The 19,892-nt window shown below is 38.9% G+C and overlaps 1 protein-coding gene across 1 annotated transcript in view; it reads right to left on the minus strand.

The window, feature by feature from the left end:
• vipr1b (vasoactive intestinal peptide receptor 1b) overlaps nt 1-19,892 on the minus strand; it is a 54,375-nt gene that overhangs the window by 4,233 nt on the left and 30,250 nt on the right. The window contains exons 4-9 of the mRNA XM_027016221.2: nt 15,717-15,817; nt 13,206-13,303; nt 6,420-6,555; nt 2,287-2,440; nt 1,594-1,654; nt 1,292-1,364 (exon numbers count right to left, since the gene is read on the minus strand). Coding sequence (XP_026872022.1) covers nt 1,292-1,364; nt 1,594-1,654; nt 2,287-2,440; nt 6,420-6,555; nt 13,206-13,303; nt 15,717-15,817 — 623 coding nt within the window. The remainder of the gene's footprint in view (nt 1-1,291; nt 1,365-1,593; nt 1,655-2,286; nt 2,441-6,419; nt 6,556-13,205; nt 13,304-15,716; nt 15,818-19,892) is intronic.

Genomic DNA, 19,892 nt, shown 5'->3' on the forward strand with positions numbered 1-19,892 from the left:
TTGTCAATTATACACACTCCTGCCCAATAACATAAGTCAGTCACAGGAAGGGCTGGTAGTATGCCAGTCACACCATGCTGAAAAAATACATCAGTTGCCAAGAGATCACAAACTCACAATGGGCTTTGGGTCTAACAATCACAAGGGTGATACTGTAAATGTTCTTCCTGGATGACTCCTAAACCAATCATTGTCTGTGCAGCACTGCTGTCCCGTCTCCTCTCTGCCTCCTCTCTCCTCTCTGCCTCCCCTCCTCTCTGCCTCCCCTCTCCTCTCTGCCTCCCCTCCTCTCTGCCTCCCCTCCACTCTGCCTCATCTCTGTAAATCTAACAAAGCAGGCTTTTCTTTTATTGCATTGCCGCTTGGTTTGGGGGCCACTTCCAGTGGCATGAACTGAGCTCTTAGTCAATATTTTTATTTTCAGTTGTCAGCTTGTGTAGTATTCTATTAGAGATCAGTATGTTTGTTTGTACAGTGATGCATAATTGTGGTGATTATATTTTATAGATTAGACTAGATAGCATAGGAAAATCCTTCCCACATTTAGCTACTTCTGGGCCTCTGCAGGCTAACGATTTTTCCTCTTCTGCATTCTCCTTCTCCTCACTTAGGTTGTCTGGTCCATCCCTTCATCCTGCTCAAGGATGAAATCTGAAAGTGCTCTTCACACTTTACTACTTATTGATATTTCATGTGTGACCTACTCCCATGAGCGCTGGCCTCATCCATCACTGTCTTAGTCGAGCATACAACTGTGCTGAGGGAATTTTCAAAGCAAGCAAAGATCTGCAACTTAATGTCCAGCAATCTATGAAAGTCCTAAAGTAGAAAGGTACATTTCAGACAACATGAATATGTATGACAAACTATGTATAAATGTATGTAGTTTTTATGTGTTGATAAGAAGTTTATTTCAAGGCTTTTACAAACTTGCCATTTCTGTTTTCACCCACAATAACCCACTGCAAACCTATTGCCCTAATCAATCATAGACAATATCACTGCTACAATCAATCAACAGTTATTGCCATTCAGGAACTATATTGAATGTGTTCATACATATGTCCTCAGGGAAGAAATCTCAAATATACATCTCTAACTTCTATCAAATAACTTACTGGAGTATGAAGTGACTGTAGACAAACACTAGACTTGTCTACATAGTAACTAGTGTATGAAGGGGTAAAAATGTAATTTTCCTTTTATTAAATTAGTATTATCATGGCATTGTAACCTTACATTGAGTTTGGTAAATTGATTTTATTCCCATCGTGGGAGAGAGCAAGCTCACCAGTATTGATGCTAATATAGGCGTCTTGATGATCCACCAGAATGAATCAGAGTTTTCAATGATATCCCAGCACCTGATGGGGGGGGGAAATGAAATGATGCATTTGTATGACCGCTCACATTTCTAATATCAGCTCTCATATTTTTAGAGGCAGCCTATAAAATTATGAGCACTGAATTAAAGTAAGACTCACTGACTTAGAACATAGCAGTTTTACTATTACCTCAATCCTCTAGGTGTTCATTTAACCTTCGTGAGTTTGCTGGTTAAAAGCAAGAAGGTGCTTTGGGAACTTAACTTACCCAATATCACTGAAATAGGCTTTGGCAAAGCTCCATGCTGTGATAAAGATCATTGGCCCTCCTATAAGCGTGAAAAATAAGTATACCCAAAATGCAAGTCACTGACTGGTAAGTGACCAGTGATTGTTCACACTGATATTTTTGCAGTTTAATAGGTTAAGAATTATACAAAGTACATTTCAATGGTGCATTAGTTAATATTAATTTTTCTGTATAATATTACTATATAATGGTGAGAAATCAGTAGCTACCAAAAATAATCATGTGAGGGAACTTCAGTACATGCTATTTTGTATGGGTTTCATCTCAAAAGATTTTGTGAATTAAAGACACAGAATAATCTGATTTAAAAAGTCTCATAACTTCATAACTTACACACATAACTAACACACATTCACATAATACACATTTTACCACAGTACTATTCTGTCATGTCCGATTTGTCTTCATAACCAAGCAAGTAATCATCCAGGAGAACAAACAGGTGGCCAGTCCAAGTGTGTTGGAAGACAGTTGTGGAAGATGCTGGGAAAAGACGCTCTCCAGCTAGAAACTGACATTCAGCATTTTTGTGCTTTGGGAACTAGATGGAGTCTTGACATTTATACTTTTTTTAAAAATCAACAATTGCTAATATTTATCAGCCCCACTACACCTTTAAGAATAAAAATATCAAAAAAGTATGTTACCCACCCCAGCCAATTAGAATGTACCACCAGAAGTACTTCCTCTCTGAAAAGAAGGACACAGCCAATAGTGCGTGGAGATAGAGGCCTTCTACCAGGAGCCAGAAGAAACTTGCCATTATGCAGTATTGGAAGAATATGATTACAGCTTTGCAGCCAACCTGAAACCCAATACAAGCAACAGTGCCATTACAAATTAAACTGGTGAACTAAAACACACACTTGTTTGACATTTTGACCTTTGATCAAACATGTTTAGTTTGCAGCAATAGGAATCACTGTAAATGTCACTTCTTTGATAACGATTAACCAATGATCTATTCTGCAGATGGCAATTTTCTTTACTAAAGATCAGAAAAGGACCAGTGAACATTCACAAAATTGCAAATTAAACAATCAAATGAGAGCAGGGAAATTAAGTCTCAAATTTAATTAGATGATTATTTCAAATGACTCTTTTCCAAATCAAACCCTCATGTGCAGGCTTCTAACTGTGGTCGATATAAATTGCTGTACACACACGTAACTGCAAAGAGTTTAATTGTATGGTACAAAAAGCAATTATGGCAGTTGGAAAACAATCAATATAAAGAGATTGTCATAAGTTGCTTCTTTATTTGGAAACTGCAGACAGCTTTGACTTTTTTTTCCCATTATTTTCAGTACTGCCAAGATGAATTAAAAATCTATATAATTAGCAAATATGGACAAATACAGAATTGACTACTTTCATACTTTTTAGCTACTTGTGACATTCTCAAGACAGGAGCAAGGCATGAGAGGAGAGAAAACAAGGCTTTATTGAAGCAAACAAACAAACAAAAAAGTAGCATGCAAGTCTCAGGAAACTTTGTAATGTCATCTTAGCTCTTGGCTTTCAGGACCGTGAATGCGAAGCACGGGACTCAGGCATCTGTGGAGGCTAAACGGGGAAATAAACAAGGACCACGTGAGAAGGATAATGAATCAACTGGTGACTGAGACTGGGAAAGTGAAGGAGTGTTGTGATAGGTGCATGTGGAATGAGAGGGCAGGTGATTGGGCTGGGGAAGTGAAGGAGTGTTGTGATAGGTGCATGTGGAATGAGAGGGCAGGTGATTGGGCTGGGGAAGTGAAGGAGTGTTGTGATAGGTGCAGTGAAAGCTGGCTGGGTACCAATCAGGGCACCACTACTCTTATAATGCACAATGCATTCTTACATTTTTGACTTTGTATATTAGAAAATATAAAACATCTTTAAAAATCAATTTGATTTAGAACACAAGGGAATAAATATCAAAATAATTGTATTAATCTTACATTTAGGAATAGAGAGATCTACAAGACAGATAATCCATGAAAAATGAACGCAGAATTAAAATTCATGGGTCTGAATGAATCTTTTCTTCCTAAAAGTATCTTTTCCTTCATATACTTGGCATTAACTGTAAATACATCAGGCACTTTTGTAAAGAGTAAGACTGAGCTTCTTTGCTCAGTAATATAGGGGCAGCAAAATATGATAACATCAGCCCCCTTTTGCATGAATATCTCAACATTTCAAGCAGCATTTCCACAGTTTCCCAAAGTTAATACAGCCTTCAGGTTACATCAGCACATCTGTGAAGTTTCCAGAAAGGGTGTGTTCAATGCACACCCCAGGTGCATTCTAACAGTACTTAATGAGACCAGCACAACTGTGGAGAGGAGACCATAAACAACAGCCTTTGCACATATATTTCTGACTATATCTGAGTTGTACTTCCACTAAAACATTCAAGGTCAAGGTAGCAGAAGTCATATGCCATGTACTGACTAATTGCCTTAAGCTTAATAGTCTGTGACAGTTCCGCTTAGGTAAAGAAGTTCCTTTCTACAGGGAGATCCAGAGAAGAAACGTAGTGGAGGACAAATAGCAAAGTGATAATCAAACACCTTTACCACTGCAATGAAAACAAGAGAACAGAGGTCAAGAGGGGAAGTATGAACATGCCAAGGAAACGACTCCCAGTGACGCTACGTCTCCTCCTTCAGTCTTAGAACTGATATAATGATGATTCAAGATGCCATATCATCTGAGCATAAGTGGCTGAAATGCAAAACAAACAAAAGATAAATTGAGGTGTAATCCCCCCTCCCCAAAAAAGAGTGGCTAAAATCCAACAAAGAACATCTTCCACATAACAGCGCAAAAAACTTTTCACAGAGGGATAGGACGTGGTCTGCATTGGGAAAAGCAAAGGGGGTGGTACTGTCTGAAGGGGCCCTTGTCTGGGGTTCTAATGTGCACAAATCATCTGAAATGATGAGAGCTGAGTCGGAATATGCCCTGCTGCTGCAGGTCTGCTTGCCAAAATGGATTAAAAGCTTTGGCTTCAGGCGAGGGCACAAGCATGTCGGAAACACACCTCCTCTCCATGAATCCCTCTCAATGGCCTTTCAGCGCATGCTTAATAAGAACTCGTATATCAAAACCACTGCATAATGCATTGTTTTATAATGCATTTTTATAACTACTTATAATTCTCATGAGCTCCTAGCTGACCTTTTAAGGGAATGATAATGGTTCGAGCATGGCTCATGGCTCCACACATAACCCTGCATTGGTAATTCTCTGATTCTAAATTCTATTAATAATACTTCGTGTTCAGTGATTGAAACTGTACTGCTGACACTATAAACAGTCCTTTGGCCAGCCTACCCCATTATCTCTAAATTTGAGAAGGTTTACCGCACAATAACATACACACACCAGATCAGATCAATCGCACACACAGCCGTAAGGAGTCATATGTTTTAATTTCAGATGTTTGGTTCCTCTCTGTTAAGTGAGAGCTTGACTTATACAGCTGGTCCTCCCATTAATTTTCTGTCACTTTCACTTTGCCAACAGTAATCTCAAAGATTATGTGCACAAATGCAAATTCTATTATAAATACTGCAGCGCATGTCTAAATATTGCTTGTTTTTTTTCCCCCCTATGCTTTGGAACACAGCCTTGTGCTGTCAGAATCCCAAACATTACTCCACATTCAACTCCTGTTAGGCAACTGGTAATTAATGGATTTTAAGAGGGAAAACAAGCCATGAGATAATATTGAGGGTCTTAAACAACAATTGTGGGAGAAAATATTATGGAGAACTAATGGAATATATGTTTTGATAAACACAGGGGTGTTTCAGAGAAGTGTATACATCCTATCAGACAAAATATGAGAGCTCAAACTATCAGACAAAATGTGAGCGATCAGAGGGCCTATCAGATAAAATGTATCTAATGGTGAAGTTCAGCATTTTCTCCTGAAGTAAAACCCACTAAAGTACGTTAAAAAGGTATCCAAGCTGCTCTACACAAACTGAAAACTAATAAAAGGAGAAAATCATATCAAGGGGCAAATGAGTATATTTGAACTCCTTTTATCTGGCTCAACACTAATGTAACTGGTTCTATGGCAATATGTTGCCCCATATTTTCACAATCGTGTCTATATTTTTATATTTCATACTTTCACACTCATGTGTCTATATTTCATACTTTCACACTCATGTGTCTATATTTCATACTTTCACACTCATGTGTCTATATTTCTCTTTATTCTTTGCCTTTCTTTGTTTTCAGTCTTTGTATGATACATCACAGCTCTTATTTTAATTCACTCCTAAATGCAGCTTTCTGTTCAAATGTGACAGATTATCTGAAGCCTCAATCATCTTGAGCTCCAGAATGCACCAGTACTTATAAACCCAATGGCCATCAGCCAAAAATGCTAATGAGTTCATGGATCCCTGGCACTAGCTCCGCTTCCCTTGGTTGTGTAGATATGGACAGATAGTACTTATATGATCGAGATAGAATATAAGTATTAAATAAACATTAAAATATGTTTTAAATAAGTATTAAATAAGACACATTAAATATATCAAAAAATACCAAATAAGACAATGTAGTTTTATTGACCTATGCTACAGTACCACTTGGTGGATTTTATAAAACAACACTCAACATGACTTTAACAGTGAAAATGTGACATGGATGCAAAGAAAAATGCATAAGCAATTTCTTCTAAAGCAAACAAACAAGTGCCATAGAGCCAGTGAGGTTTGTGGTCGGTGACCCCTGGTCATAATGTAAACTAAGTTCATATGCGCCAATTAACTTACTGAGCCTGTAGAGCAGTTGTCAGACTCCTGTATGACATCATACAGGACAACATCTTTTACAAACACTGCGACTGCTTTCAGGATGAAGGCCACAAACAGGTGCATGTGAATGTAATTCCTCGTGCAGTGTAGTTTTCTGTGGAAAAACAAAGTAAATGACACACACACACACACACACACACACACACACACACACACACACACACACACACACACACACACACACACACACACACACACACACACACACCATGATATACTCAACCTGATTAATATATGTATATAACACATAATAGGGCATTATACCAGGTCATTACTGGCTTTAAGTGTGTTTTTAAATGGTCTTTAAATTCAAAGAATATTCCATAATAATACATAATTATTCATAGAGCATTATAAGTGCTCTTTAGTGGCTTTAATTTAATGTGTTTTTAAATAACTTTTGACCTTTTCACCCCTTTTGACCGCCAGTGAAAACCTCTGGAATGTGATCAAGCAGAAGATGGAAGATCACAAACCATCAAACAAAGCCGAGCTGATATATTTGCACTAGTGGTGCCATAACGTTACCCAGCAGCAATGTGAATAACTCACGCAATAAAGCTATGATAGAAAATTCAGGGTTATTTTAAGAAACACTGATTTCTGAACTCTTCATTAATTAGAACATTATTTAGTATTGTGTTGTTTACAAATGAATATGAACTTGTTTTCTTTGCATATGAGGTCTAAAAACACTGCCTCTTTTTAGTTATTTTGACCTGTTCTCATTTTTCTGCTAATAAACAATCTTGTTGGGCCAAGTTTAAAATTGGACTCATTAGAGAAGATGACCTTACTCCATTCCTCGAAGGACCAATCATTCTGGTCATTTGCAAACATCAGTCTGGCTCTTCTTTGCTTCTCATTAGTCAAAGGCTGTTTTCTAGCTTTGCACGACCTCAGCTTTGCTCTTACTGGCTTCACTGTGCACGTCACCTCGGTTGTTGTTCGCCATGATTTTTCTAGGTCACATGATGTCATCCTATGGTTATTGAGTGCCGGTCAGATGGGTTGCTGGTCACCCCAGTCAGTGGAGAGTCATTTCTTCCCTCTGTTAGACTGCCGCTTTGTTGCTCTCAGTGTCTGCCGTTTAACCCTGTTCATCGCCATTTTTGAAACTGTAAGAATGAATGCAAGCTGACGCTCATTGCATCCCTCTGGGTTGAGGGAGGGACAGAATGTGTGTGTTATAAAGCATAACCTGTGATGCATCAAACATCAGAATCTGTTATAGCGCATTATAACAAAATTATATATCTTGTTCTTATGAACAATTGCTATATTTCTTTGTAAAACCTGACTTTATGAAGTTATATACTCTTGCTTTATTGTCACGGGACGCTCCCCCTCCCACGAGTCATGTGGTACGGCCTACCATGTTCAAGGGGGGATCACATATATATATGTATGTATGTAGCCGCGCCCTCCGTAATGGCGTATACCTGCATGGGGGTACTGTCTATTTAAAACCCTGTCTGTGTGTGCCTCTTCATTGGACATTGTAGATGTGGCATGCTTATGTCGTTGTTAGTGTAGCTGTAAACTGTTTTGCATGTTCGTGTTAATGTTCCGTTTAAGTGTGTTCGTGTTTAACATTGATATTGAATGTGAGTGCCAGCGTTGTCTTTTATGTCATTTGCTAATAAATGTTTCACTAAACTGAGGGAGTCTGTGCGTTCTGCCCCGCACCCTGCAGCACGCGGGCTGCCGTTACATTTATAAGGTGTTGTGCAGGTGGCTATAACTAATAATAATTAATTATACGGGTTTATGGCAGGCAGTATAAACGCATTTAGAATGTATTATAAATACAGGATCCATAGGAAAAGTTACTAAGTAATTCTTGTAGTGATGTGCATTTCAAAAAGACTATAGTGTGGAATTGTGCATGAACAGAAATATATGCCTCATCTCATTGGCTAGTCAGTGGTTTGACATTTAATTTTTGTCAATCAGTCATAATAAAAGGTATAAAATTCTAATAGTATTAAATCTGATTGCATGGGCCATTCTGTGGATAACTTCATAATTAAAAAATTCATTTCAAAATTCTTGTGGAAACAGGAAGATAAATTTATTCTGGACCAAAACAAAAAAAAAAGAACCTTATCTTGTGCTGTCCCAAACCAAATATTGCTTGTGCTTTGATATCCTTGAACACCCACAACTACATTTATGATCTTTTCCAAGCCTCTCATTTAAAACCATCTGACAGTTTGCTTGAATTTAGGATTGAATTTAGGGTTGAATTTAGGATTGTGTCTATTATCTGCCTGAATTCAGCGGCAGCTGTGGCTGACGTGATACAGGACAGTCTTCCACCTCATTGTGGTTCTCTGCCAATGCTAGGCTTGTGCTAACAACGTTTGCGTAGCAAGAGAAGTCGAACAGCACTCCTATATACAACCGCTCCTACTATTTCATCTTTTTCTGTGGATTCAGCACGTATACAGCCTGTTTATTATTTTCTAGCAATTATTGATAAATAAAGCCAATGGAAAACAGACACATTAGAAAACACTATTTAACATCAATTTTTAATTTTCTGCTTCCAGTTTTTGGATTGCAATGTACACTCGCAGAAAAAAGAAACGATTAATGATACCTAACCTTAAACACTTGGGGGAAAATTGGGAGAAAATCTAGACTGATTATTACATATTAAAATAATATAATGTTCCATGTAAAATGATTGGCTTGGCTCACATACATATTCCAAAGGCAGGATATTATGGCTGGTTTCATAGCTGGCCCTATTGCACTTCAACCTACTAAGTGATCAGAATTTGAACAGAATGCTCTAAAAAGCAGCCCTAATATATTTGGGGCTTAATTTGATAGCACTTAAAGGTGCAGCATGACACAGGTAGAGATTCTTTCAAGACTGTTCTGGTTTTTTCCAAGTTTCTCAAAGCAAATCAAAGGGCCAACCGCAGTCATGCACCAGCACAGAGGCAGTCCTTTCAAAGCCTCTTTATCTCAGCTATAGTTGTGAGCATTTCAAGCACAATTACTGCTTCTCGTGGTCCTGACACATCGATGGAGGTCTCTGCGGAGAAAGGAGGGAAGGAAAAGAAGAGGAAAGAAGGAGAAGAACAGAATCTGCAACCTGCCTTACCACTAGTGTGAACACACAGGTGTGGACAACCCTGCCAGCCCATCACCTTACCAGTGTGATCCAGTAAGTCCTTCACTGTGACCTGCCATATTGTCTACAGGTTCACACGGGCCCATCACTACAGTCAATAATAGCCAAGACATTTTTTTTTCCCCACTTGTGCCAAAATCACATGAGACAGAGAGTGTGGCTCCCTCATCTTGGGGCAAACAAAAACACAGATTCTATTACACAGCAGGCAGAGGCCTCTGATATGCTGAAATCACTGCTCACATGATCACAGCTGCATGCACAAACTAATGAGAGAGACGAGGGAAACATTATGTCTGACAGTACAGCTGATCTTGACTGACTTCTTATAACAGCACACTAAGTATATGCTTGCTCCACATAGCCACAGCAGCCTAATCACTGGAATACCTCTATACTAGTCCAACCAATGCTACAACCAGTAACACCACTACACCAGCCCAGCCACTGCTATACACTATAACACCAAACACTGCTACACCCTGCAACACCACTATACCAGCCCAACCATAGTTACACCCAGTAACACCACTACAGCAGCCCAACTATTACTATACCCTCGTCAACATCACTACACCAGCTCAGCCACCACTACACCATCCCAACCTCCGATGGCACCTGTAACAGCAGCCCAATCACTGCTACACCATGTAACACCACTACATCAACCCAACCACTACTACACCAGCACAACCACTGCCCAAGCACTGCTACACCCTGTAACACCAGTACACAAGCTCAAACATGAAGCCCAACCACTTCTACATCAATCCAACCACAGCTACACCATGTAACACCACCTCATGAGACCAACCACACCTATACCTTGCAACACCACCTCATCAGCCCAACCACAGCTACACCATGTAACACCACTTCATCAGCCCAACCACAGCTACACCATGTACCACCACCTCATTAGCCCAACCACAGCTACACCATGTACCACCACCTCATCAGCCCAACCACAGCTACACCATGTACCACCACCTCATCAGCCCAACCACAGCTCTACCTTGTAACACCACCCCATTAGCCCAACCACAGCTCTACCTTGTAACACCACCTCATCAGCCCAACCACAGCTCTACCTTGTAACACCACCCCATTAGCCCAACCACAGCTCTACCTTGTAACACCACCTCATCAGCCCAACCACAGCTACACCTTGTAACACCACCTCATCAGCCCAACCACAGCTACACCATGTACCACCACCTCATCAGCCCAACCACAGCTCTACCTTGTAACACCACCCCATTAGCCCAACCACAGCTCTACCTTGTAACACCACCTCATCAGCCCAACCACAGCTCTACCTTGTAACACCACCTCATCAGCCCAACCACAGCTCTACCTTGTAACACCACCCCATTAGCCCAACCACAGCTCTACCTTGTAACACCACCTCATCAGCCCAACCACAGCTACACCTTGTAACACCACCTCATCAGCCCAACCACAGCTACACCTTGTAACACCACCTCATTAGCCCCACCACAGCTACACCATGTATCACCACCTCATTAGCCCCACCACAGCTACACCATGTAACACCACCTCATTAGCCCCACCACAGCTACACCATGTATCACCACCTCATTAGCCCCACCACAGCTACACCATGTAACACCATCTCATTAGCCCCACCACAGCTACACCATGTAACACCACCTCATCAGCCCAACTGTTGCTACATTCTATAACACCACCACACCAACCCATGTACTGCTAGTTGGTATTATCTTTATGTGGATTACAAAGTCAGAGGCAAGAAGCTATGTTTATCTACTGTATGCATGTGCATGTATTGAGGGATAACATTGGGCTGATAAACAATGCCATCATCCATCATCGGTGTCTGACACACTTCACAATGTTAAGACAAGACCTCCTCCCTACCTCCCCCAACCCACAAACAGCACAGCACACCCTGCCTGATATCATTCTCTGCTACAATATCCAAAACTATATGTATTACTTAGATTAACCCAAGGACTGATGAATATGTATTTTAAGGAGTGTCCGGTTCTTCTGAAAATATTTGATATAACAAATACCACGCCAGAATCAGAAAACATCATGCTTTTATTTTGCTATTTTGCTATTTTACTTTATTTTATATTGATATTTATTCAGACACTTGGTCTTCATTCTTGTCTGCTGGCACTTTTCAAAACAAAGTTATGTCCATGCTTTTTGTGTAATCAGTTATGTTAGTTTATTTTTTATTTTGTACAGATACTAAATATGCTTTATTTAACTTACTTTATTCATGTAGGCATTTATTGCTAAATACTTACAATATATTTTATTATTATATATAATATTATTATTTAAATTATTGCTTTAATTTTGCAGAATATATATGTCCAATTCCAAAATCAGTTCATGCCAGTTAAACAGTTTTTTGCATGCGCACACATTTATTGCTTAATAAACAGAAGTAATGCATTAGTGACTGCTTAGAATTTAAAATAGAGAACAACAGACCAGGTTTAAGTGATTTTTACAAAGAAAAAAAAAGTCACACATGTTTTTATCAAATAGGATCAATTAATGAATAGCAATTAATGTACTGATATAATTAATTGAATAGCCATTGAAAAAATTGTAATAGAAAACACATAATTTATAGTACCTTTTCAAGATTACTGCTTACAAAGCAGTTCTTTCTTTATTGCTTCAATTCAGTAGCCTTTGGAAATATAAGAAATAGATTTGATCCTTGCTTTAATGACTTTATAGATATGGCAGATCCATACCTGTGGCATTCCACAGGGCCAGCAACCCTCAATCCACCAAACAGCACTATTATTACTACTGACTTTAGGAAACACTTTAGAAAATGATCTCCAAGTGGCAATTACAATTAATATGGTCATTTCTGACCAGGTTTAATCTATGTCCTTTAATCTGCCTGTAGAAATTGGTACTTGTGAAAGAAGATGCTAACACGCAGGTTGTCTGTTTTTTTCCGTAAGATGAAAGCCCAGTTCTGTCTAAGTGGAGCAGAGCATGTGGTCTTGTATTAGCTGGAATTACCTTAAATTAGAGAATTAGCGCGGCCCTCAGGGATCCTGGCACAGACATTAAACTGACTGCTCTCATTTTAAGGTGTAATCAACCGTAACACTAAAAAAGCATTCAGCAAGATTTCATTTGCTCATGGATGATCGAATAAACAAAAAAGATGCTATTAGTTTATTGAAATGGATAAGTATCTGAAGTAAATGTCATAGAACTGAATTTTAAAACCACTTTAAAGTGCAGACAATTGAAAAAGGCCAACAATGATTGCAGCACTAAAACATTTGTATTGTCCAGAGAACTGTAAGTTCAGCTTCTGTCTTGAACTCATTTTTGGTCAGTAGCTTCTAGAACCAGAAACATTTTGGACTTCACTTTGTTTAAATCTTTAATGGTGTCAAATGAGACCATCATCAGTCACCCGGTTTCTGAAGCAGTCGTTCCTTTCCTTGAGTCAATCTCATAAAATTTGATTGCCTATTATTAATTGTTTATTGGATATGAACGCCAAGAGAAAAGAAAACAATCATATAAAGTCATGCAAACAGTTTAAGTTTGTTTCTTACCTGAAAATGCAAAGTATTGCGATGGCAGTAACAAGAGAGATAAGAGAAACACTGTGTCCGATGGTGTAGCCAATCTTAACTGACCGGAAGAAGTTGTCCTAAAACAGAATTTGAAAAGATTCACACTGCCTTAATTCATCTCTGTTGATAGAAGATGATTACTTTCTGTAGACATTGTTAAAGTTGTCAGGGGTTTTTTTCTCTCATGCTAAAGTCCAGAACTTAAGAAAAATAAACTTTTGCCTTTGAAACCTGAACACCTTCCAACAGGATCCCGTTCACACCGCGGAAACTCAAAATGAAATATATAAAGTGTATTACCTACTGCTTTAAAGTGCTGCAGCTGAACTACTTAATCAATTCAGGCTAAAGCTGCCTACTAGGTGGAATATTTATGAGCTAATTTAAATGGGTATTATTGGTTTTCTAATTACAACATGTAGAAAAACAATTTTCTTTTCACAAACGATTGTAAGTAAAATCATTTGTAAAAATAAAGCTGGGCAAAGCTATATCTCTGCTGAATAGAAATACAAATTAATTTACTCTGCATGGATAAACTACAACTGTTTATACTAGTCAAGAGATGATATTTCAAAAGCTACTGTTGAGTGGTCCCTTACAGTTAAGCTAAGACTGTAATAATTTCAGATTTAAAGAGAAATGTACCCAATACCAAATGATATGAAAATGACATTTAGCAGTCAGCTATTAGATGCATATTTTTAAAATAAAATAGAAAATTGGAAATCTTAGAAATAGAAAATCTCAGTCCCTATCAAAATGTATTAGGTTCAGGTTTGTAATAAACTTGCAAAAATATCAAATTGCATAACCCTGACCTTTTCTTTACTAAAGATTGTATTGTACTTCAGTCAGTCCTTGAAACAAGCTTGGTCAAGCTTTTTTATTGAAGCATTTTTACTGAAACAAAATAAACAAACTGAAGGTTACATCCTGTTCATGTGACACTATCCACATGTGAAATAGTGACCAGTAGAACTGATCACATGTGAAAGCACTGACCAGTAGAACCGATCACATGTGAAAGCATGACTGACCAGTAGAACCGATCACATGTGAAAGCATGACTGACCAGTAGAACCGATCACATGTGAAAGCATGACTGACCAGTAGAACCGATCACATGTGAAAGCATGACTGACCAGTAGAACCGATCACATGTGAAAGCATGACTGACCAGTAGAACCGATCACATGTGAAAGCATGACTGATCTGTAGAACCATGTGAAAAAATGTCATTCCACTGAAGGCAAGGAAATGCATGTCCTATAATACTATTACAGAGGAATCTTAGAAAAGGGCTGCATGTGAGTTGGCATTCACAGGGTACTCCTATGGCATTCACAGGGTCAGGACACATCGAACCACAAAACTTCATCCTTCAGTCACTGCTTCATCCTTATGTAGCCACTATGATATTCACTGGCCGTGGTGTACACAGGCCTCTAACGCAGTTTTCCATTAGACACTCATTAGAAAACATCTCACTCAAGGTCCTTCTTTCCCATTTAAAAAAAGAAGAAAAAAAATTGTTTCACCTATGCACAGAAACGCTTGATGAGTCACTGCTATCTCTCAATCCGCATTGTGCAGTCTTGTGCAGTGTCAATACTTTTCAAATGACCTTACCATTTGATGCCAAAAATGTTAATATGTTAATACTGTATCTCAGGAGGAGAGATAGAATTTTAAAAAGATATCTGTTAATGTATGGTGCTATACAGAAATCTCATCATGTGGTAAATCACAGCACCACTGATAAAAAGTGAATTCAACTTCAACAGGTAACAGCCCAACAGCACACCACACCCATTCCTGCCTGGCCCTGAATAGTATCTAATAGTTCATTGATAAATGTCACTTTGATTGATGTCATGTGGTACTGAGTACATTTCTCTTGCGTCTATGACAAGTCAATGTTAAAAACCTTAAACAGCATCATTGAGAAGTGTCATACATTCAAGAAACACAGTGTACTTTTTGGTGTTAAGATATTAATACTTTTGGCATAAAATGGTCCTATCCTATTTTCAGGGTCCCAGATCTCAAGCACTTGTCTACAGATGTTCAGATGTCAACTGCTGAAAGTAACAGTCATTATATGCATCACATTCATCTGTGCCAGGAGAGCAAGAGGCAGCCAAAGAGCAAGAGCGTGGATGAGAAGCTGAGTGAGAAAGTAAGAGGAGACTTGTGTGATGGTGAGGGGGAGTCAGGTGCTATGAAGATACACAAAAGATGATTTTCCAGCTGTGTGGGATCCCAGTTCAATATATCAACCCTCAGGGGCAACTGCTGAATTTTATTTTCGAGCAGCTCAATATTTTATTAAAAAACAAAAAAAACCCAAAACAAAACAAAACAAAAAAAAAAAAAAACAACCCCTGATATAAGAGTGCACAGTATGCACACGTATGAATCATTCTTTCAAGGCCCTGAAAAACACCTCGGAAGACATAAGTCAGTGTGATACATATCTAGACTTACATCATCAATAGTGCCGTTGAAGTTGTACCCACAATTCATAGCGATCATTATGGGGTTCACCTCTGTCCAACCATCTGCCGTGCAAGTCTTGGATAGGTTACCTGGGAGACAGAGACAGATTGGACGACATTAATATCCCTAAAAATACACACACACACACAGAAAGACACATACACAACTACAGCCTTTTTCTATCCCATCTGGAAGTTACCATAATGCATCTGTTAGCCCTTTACAGTGCATTGATCCGGGAGAGCAAGACTCAGAAATAATGAGGATAGAATGACTCTTGAAATGAAGAGACCAACCCACCACCTGTTGGTGCTGTATTCCCTTTACTTAGCCTCTAACCCTCCTGTCTCCACTTAGTCCTAGTGAATGAACAACCCTGCATCCAATCATTCGCTGTAGTCAAGACGAACAAAGATAGTCTTTAGCTGAATCTTCCAGAACAGCTTCTTAAGATGCTAAAGAAAGTATAAAGTGTCCACTTTAACAGTTCCATCATAGAGAAATCTTCTAACAAACCTAATAAATTAAACAGAAAATCAAAGCTCCGAGTCTGAATTTGAGGTGAACTCCTGTGTAAATCAGCAGAACAAAAAGTGTTTCAGTCTCCTTTCATTCTTTATGCTCTTTCTGACCTTAGAGTCTTCTACATTTCAGATATTAATAAAGGGGAGATGTAATTACTTCACAGATGTTTTGCATGAACCACACTAACATGTCTTTTTTTTTGTCCTGCCTCCAGACTGAACTCAGGTGTTTGGTTTCTGATTTCTGAGCTTCATTAACACACTGGGCAGTCACTTTTGTTGATCAAAGCATTAAGTTCAGTCCAAAATGTATTCCAAAAAGAAATAAAAAACAGAAAGTTGAATTGTATTTCTTCTTACAATGTTTGAAAATGTGTAAGATAATTGTCTATAGCAATTATAGCAGTGTGTTTAAAACAACTGAGAAAAAGCTCAGCCCTCACAATCATATTTATTTCCATATACACAAAGGCACCGGGAGCACTGCACATTCAATTCCAAATGAAAACAAACGAAATATAATTTTTTTAACTGAAAATGAAGAAAAAAAAGAATAATAGGCTGTTAAAAAAATTAGCAATATCTTCATTTACAAACCCAAATATTTACAGTATAAACTTATTTAGCTTTTCTGTTGATCACTGAACTAATATTTAGTTGTATAACCTTTATTTCTGATAACTGCTTTACATCTCTGTGGCATAGAGTCAACTAACATCTGACACCTGCGACCAGATATTCCAGCCCAAGTTGACTGGACTACATTCCACAGTTCTTCTGCATTCTTGGGTTTTGCATCAAAAACAGCATTTTTGATGTCACTCCACAAATTCTCAATCCGACGGAGGTCTGGGCTGGCTACTTCATGACATCAATCTTGTTGGTCTGGAACCAGGATGTTGCCTGTTTGTTGGTGTGTTTGGGATCGTTGTGCCACTGAAACACTCATTTGAAGGGTATTTCTTCTTCAGCATAAGGCAACATGACCTTTTCCAGTATTTTGATATTTTCAAACTGGTTCATGGTGCCTGGTATGCGATAAATGGGTCCGACTCCAAAGTATGAGAAACATCCCCAGATCATTATGCTTGCACCTCCATGTTTTACAGTCTTCACAATGCACTGTGGCTTGAATTCAGTGTTTATGGGTCGTCTCACAAACCGTCTGTGGCCTTTAGACCCAATAAGAACATTCTTGCTCTCATCTGTCCACAGAATGATGCGTCACTTCTCTTAAGGCCAGTCAATGTGTTCTTTGGCAAACTGTAACCTTTTCAACACATGCTTTTTTCAGCAATGGGTTTCATGCAAATAGTTTGGCTTCACATAGGTGTCTTCTGATTGTTGTAGTACTCACAGGTAACTGAAGATCTTCTTTGATTTCCCTGGATCTGATCATTGGATGCTTCTTTGCCATTCTTGTTATTCTGTGATCTATGTGGATGGTAGTATTTCTTTTCCTACCACGTGTTTCAGGTTTTGTTTGCCATTTTAAAGCATTTGAGATCATTTTAGCTGAGCAGCCAATTATTTTCTGTACTTCTTTATATGTTTTCCCCACTCCAATCAACTTCTTGATCAAAGTTCTTTCTCCTTCGGTACAATGTCTGGAACGCCCCATTTTACTCACTGATCAAGGGCTAAAACCAGCAGGTACATTTGCTGCCCTCCTTCTTTAAATAAGGGCCATAATTGACACCTGTTTCTTCATAGAATGAATGACCTCACTAATTGAACTCAACTCTGCTATTAATTTGAACACGCCCCTTTCATTAAATGAGTCAATTACACCCAATTAGCAGCGTGCATGTCATGACTGTTGATTCTGTTGGTTGCCGATTAGTAGACTAGGCTACATGATTTTTTTCCATGTTGTATTATCTTTTCTGCCAAAATCAGTAATTAAATACACAAATACTGCTATTATTTTGCACATAACTGTATGACCTTCTAGGCACACCAGTTGTTCTGCTGCGGATGGGTTTGCTTTAGAGGACAGTAAGGACAGAATGCCCCCATGGAAGTCATAATGCTAGTTCTGTCCAACTGTTCTTTCAAACACGATGAAGCACTTTACAAAGCTGCCAAGCCAAAAGTGACAATCTCTTTGCAGATCTTTGATGATGCAGGCTCTGGTCTTCTACATTCCACCGGGTTTGCAGGGTCATGTGGCAGAATGAGAGACCTTCCCATTTGAAACAATCTTTACACTGTCCTTCAGAGTTAGAAGTACAGAGCAATTTAGAGGAATTCAGGGAAAGTCACTTCTTTTCATAGCACCATGAATGACCTTAAAACAAGGTGCTGTCAACTTGATTTCTTACCAAATTGACAGAGCTCAATATCGTATAATCAGTATTCCACGAAAACAGATTTGGACGCTTAAATAGATTTGCTTACATTGTATAAAAAATGTCATCAAAAATGTCAGGTTAGTTTAGCGTCAGGTGTATTAAAATTCTACAAGCATCTAAAAGATATTGTTTGTTAGGTTAAAGATATTCTAGAACACCTGTACATACATTTATTTAGTACAGAATGGGCTTCAAAGGTTATTTTCAGATTTTGCTGCACTGACTGAAACTTTCTCGAAACGGAAAACAGCAGCAGTGTTTTCCGCCTGCAGTGTGTGTATTGATGTGCTCATTTACTACACGGAAACACCTCTATAAAAAAACAATCAATCAGGGCAAATGCAGCTTAATTAGGATGGCAGGAATAAATTTAGAGACACTTAAAGAAAGTACAAACATGCAATTGGCCTTCAACAAGTAACAAAGTATAGCACACATGGTCATGCACACACACACACACACACACACACACACACAAATACATGCACGTGCACACATGTACACACGTGAATATGCACACACACACAGTCATGTGTGAACATACCAACATGAACACACACCAATACACGAGCACACACCCGAATACATGGACACATACACGCTTACATGGACACACATGCACACATACATGCACATGTACACACTCACTTGTGCATGCATACATGCACAAACTCACCTGCGCACATGCACATCAACACAGACCCAAGTGCACATACACATGTACGTGCACATACACAGACACGCACGCATACATACACAAATCCACATACACATATGTACGCATACATGCACACAAACACATATACATGGATGTGCACATATGTGTATGCATACATGCACACGCATACACAAGAATGCATGTAGGCACACGCATGCATGTGCATATACACAGAAATGTATATTCTGCACAAGTACATGGATGTGCACATATGTGTATGCATACATGCACACGCATACACAAGCATGCATGTAGGCACACGCATGCATGTGCATATACACAGAAATGTACGAATACATGCACGCAAGCACAAGTACATGCATGTGCACACGTGTATGCATACATGCACACACATGCACACAAGCACGTGAATATGCATGCACACACACATAGACCCAAGTGCACACACGCATACACGTAGGCATACCCACACATACACTCACACACACATATGCATGCACACACAGGAATTCTTATTCACACACACAAACAAATACATGTATACACACATATGAGTGCACACTCTCGAGGTCAGTATTAGACCAGTGTGGAATGGCTCTTGTAGACA

The sequence above is a fragment of the Electrophorus electricus genome, chromosome 5 (assembly GCF_013358815.1).
Source record: "Electrophorus electricus isolate fEleEle1 chromosome 5, fEleEle1.pri, whole genome shotgun sequence".
In the NCBI taxonomy this organism is placed as follows: domain Eukaryota; kingdom Metazoa; phylum Chordata; class Actinopteri; order Gymnotiformes; family Gymnotidae; genus Electrophorus; species Electrophorus electricus.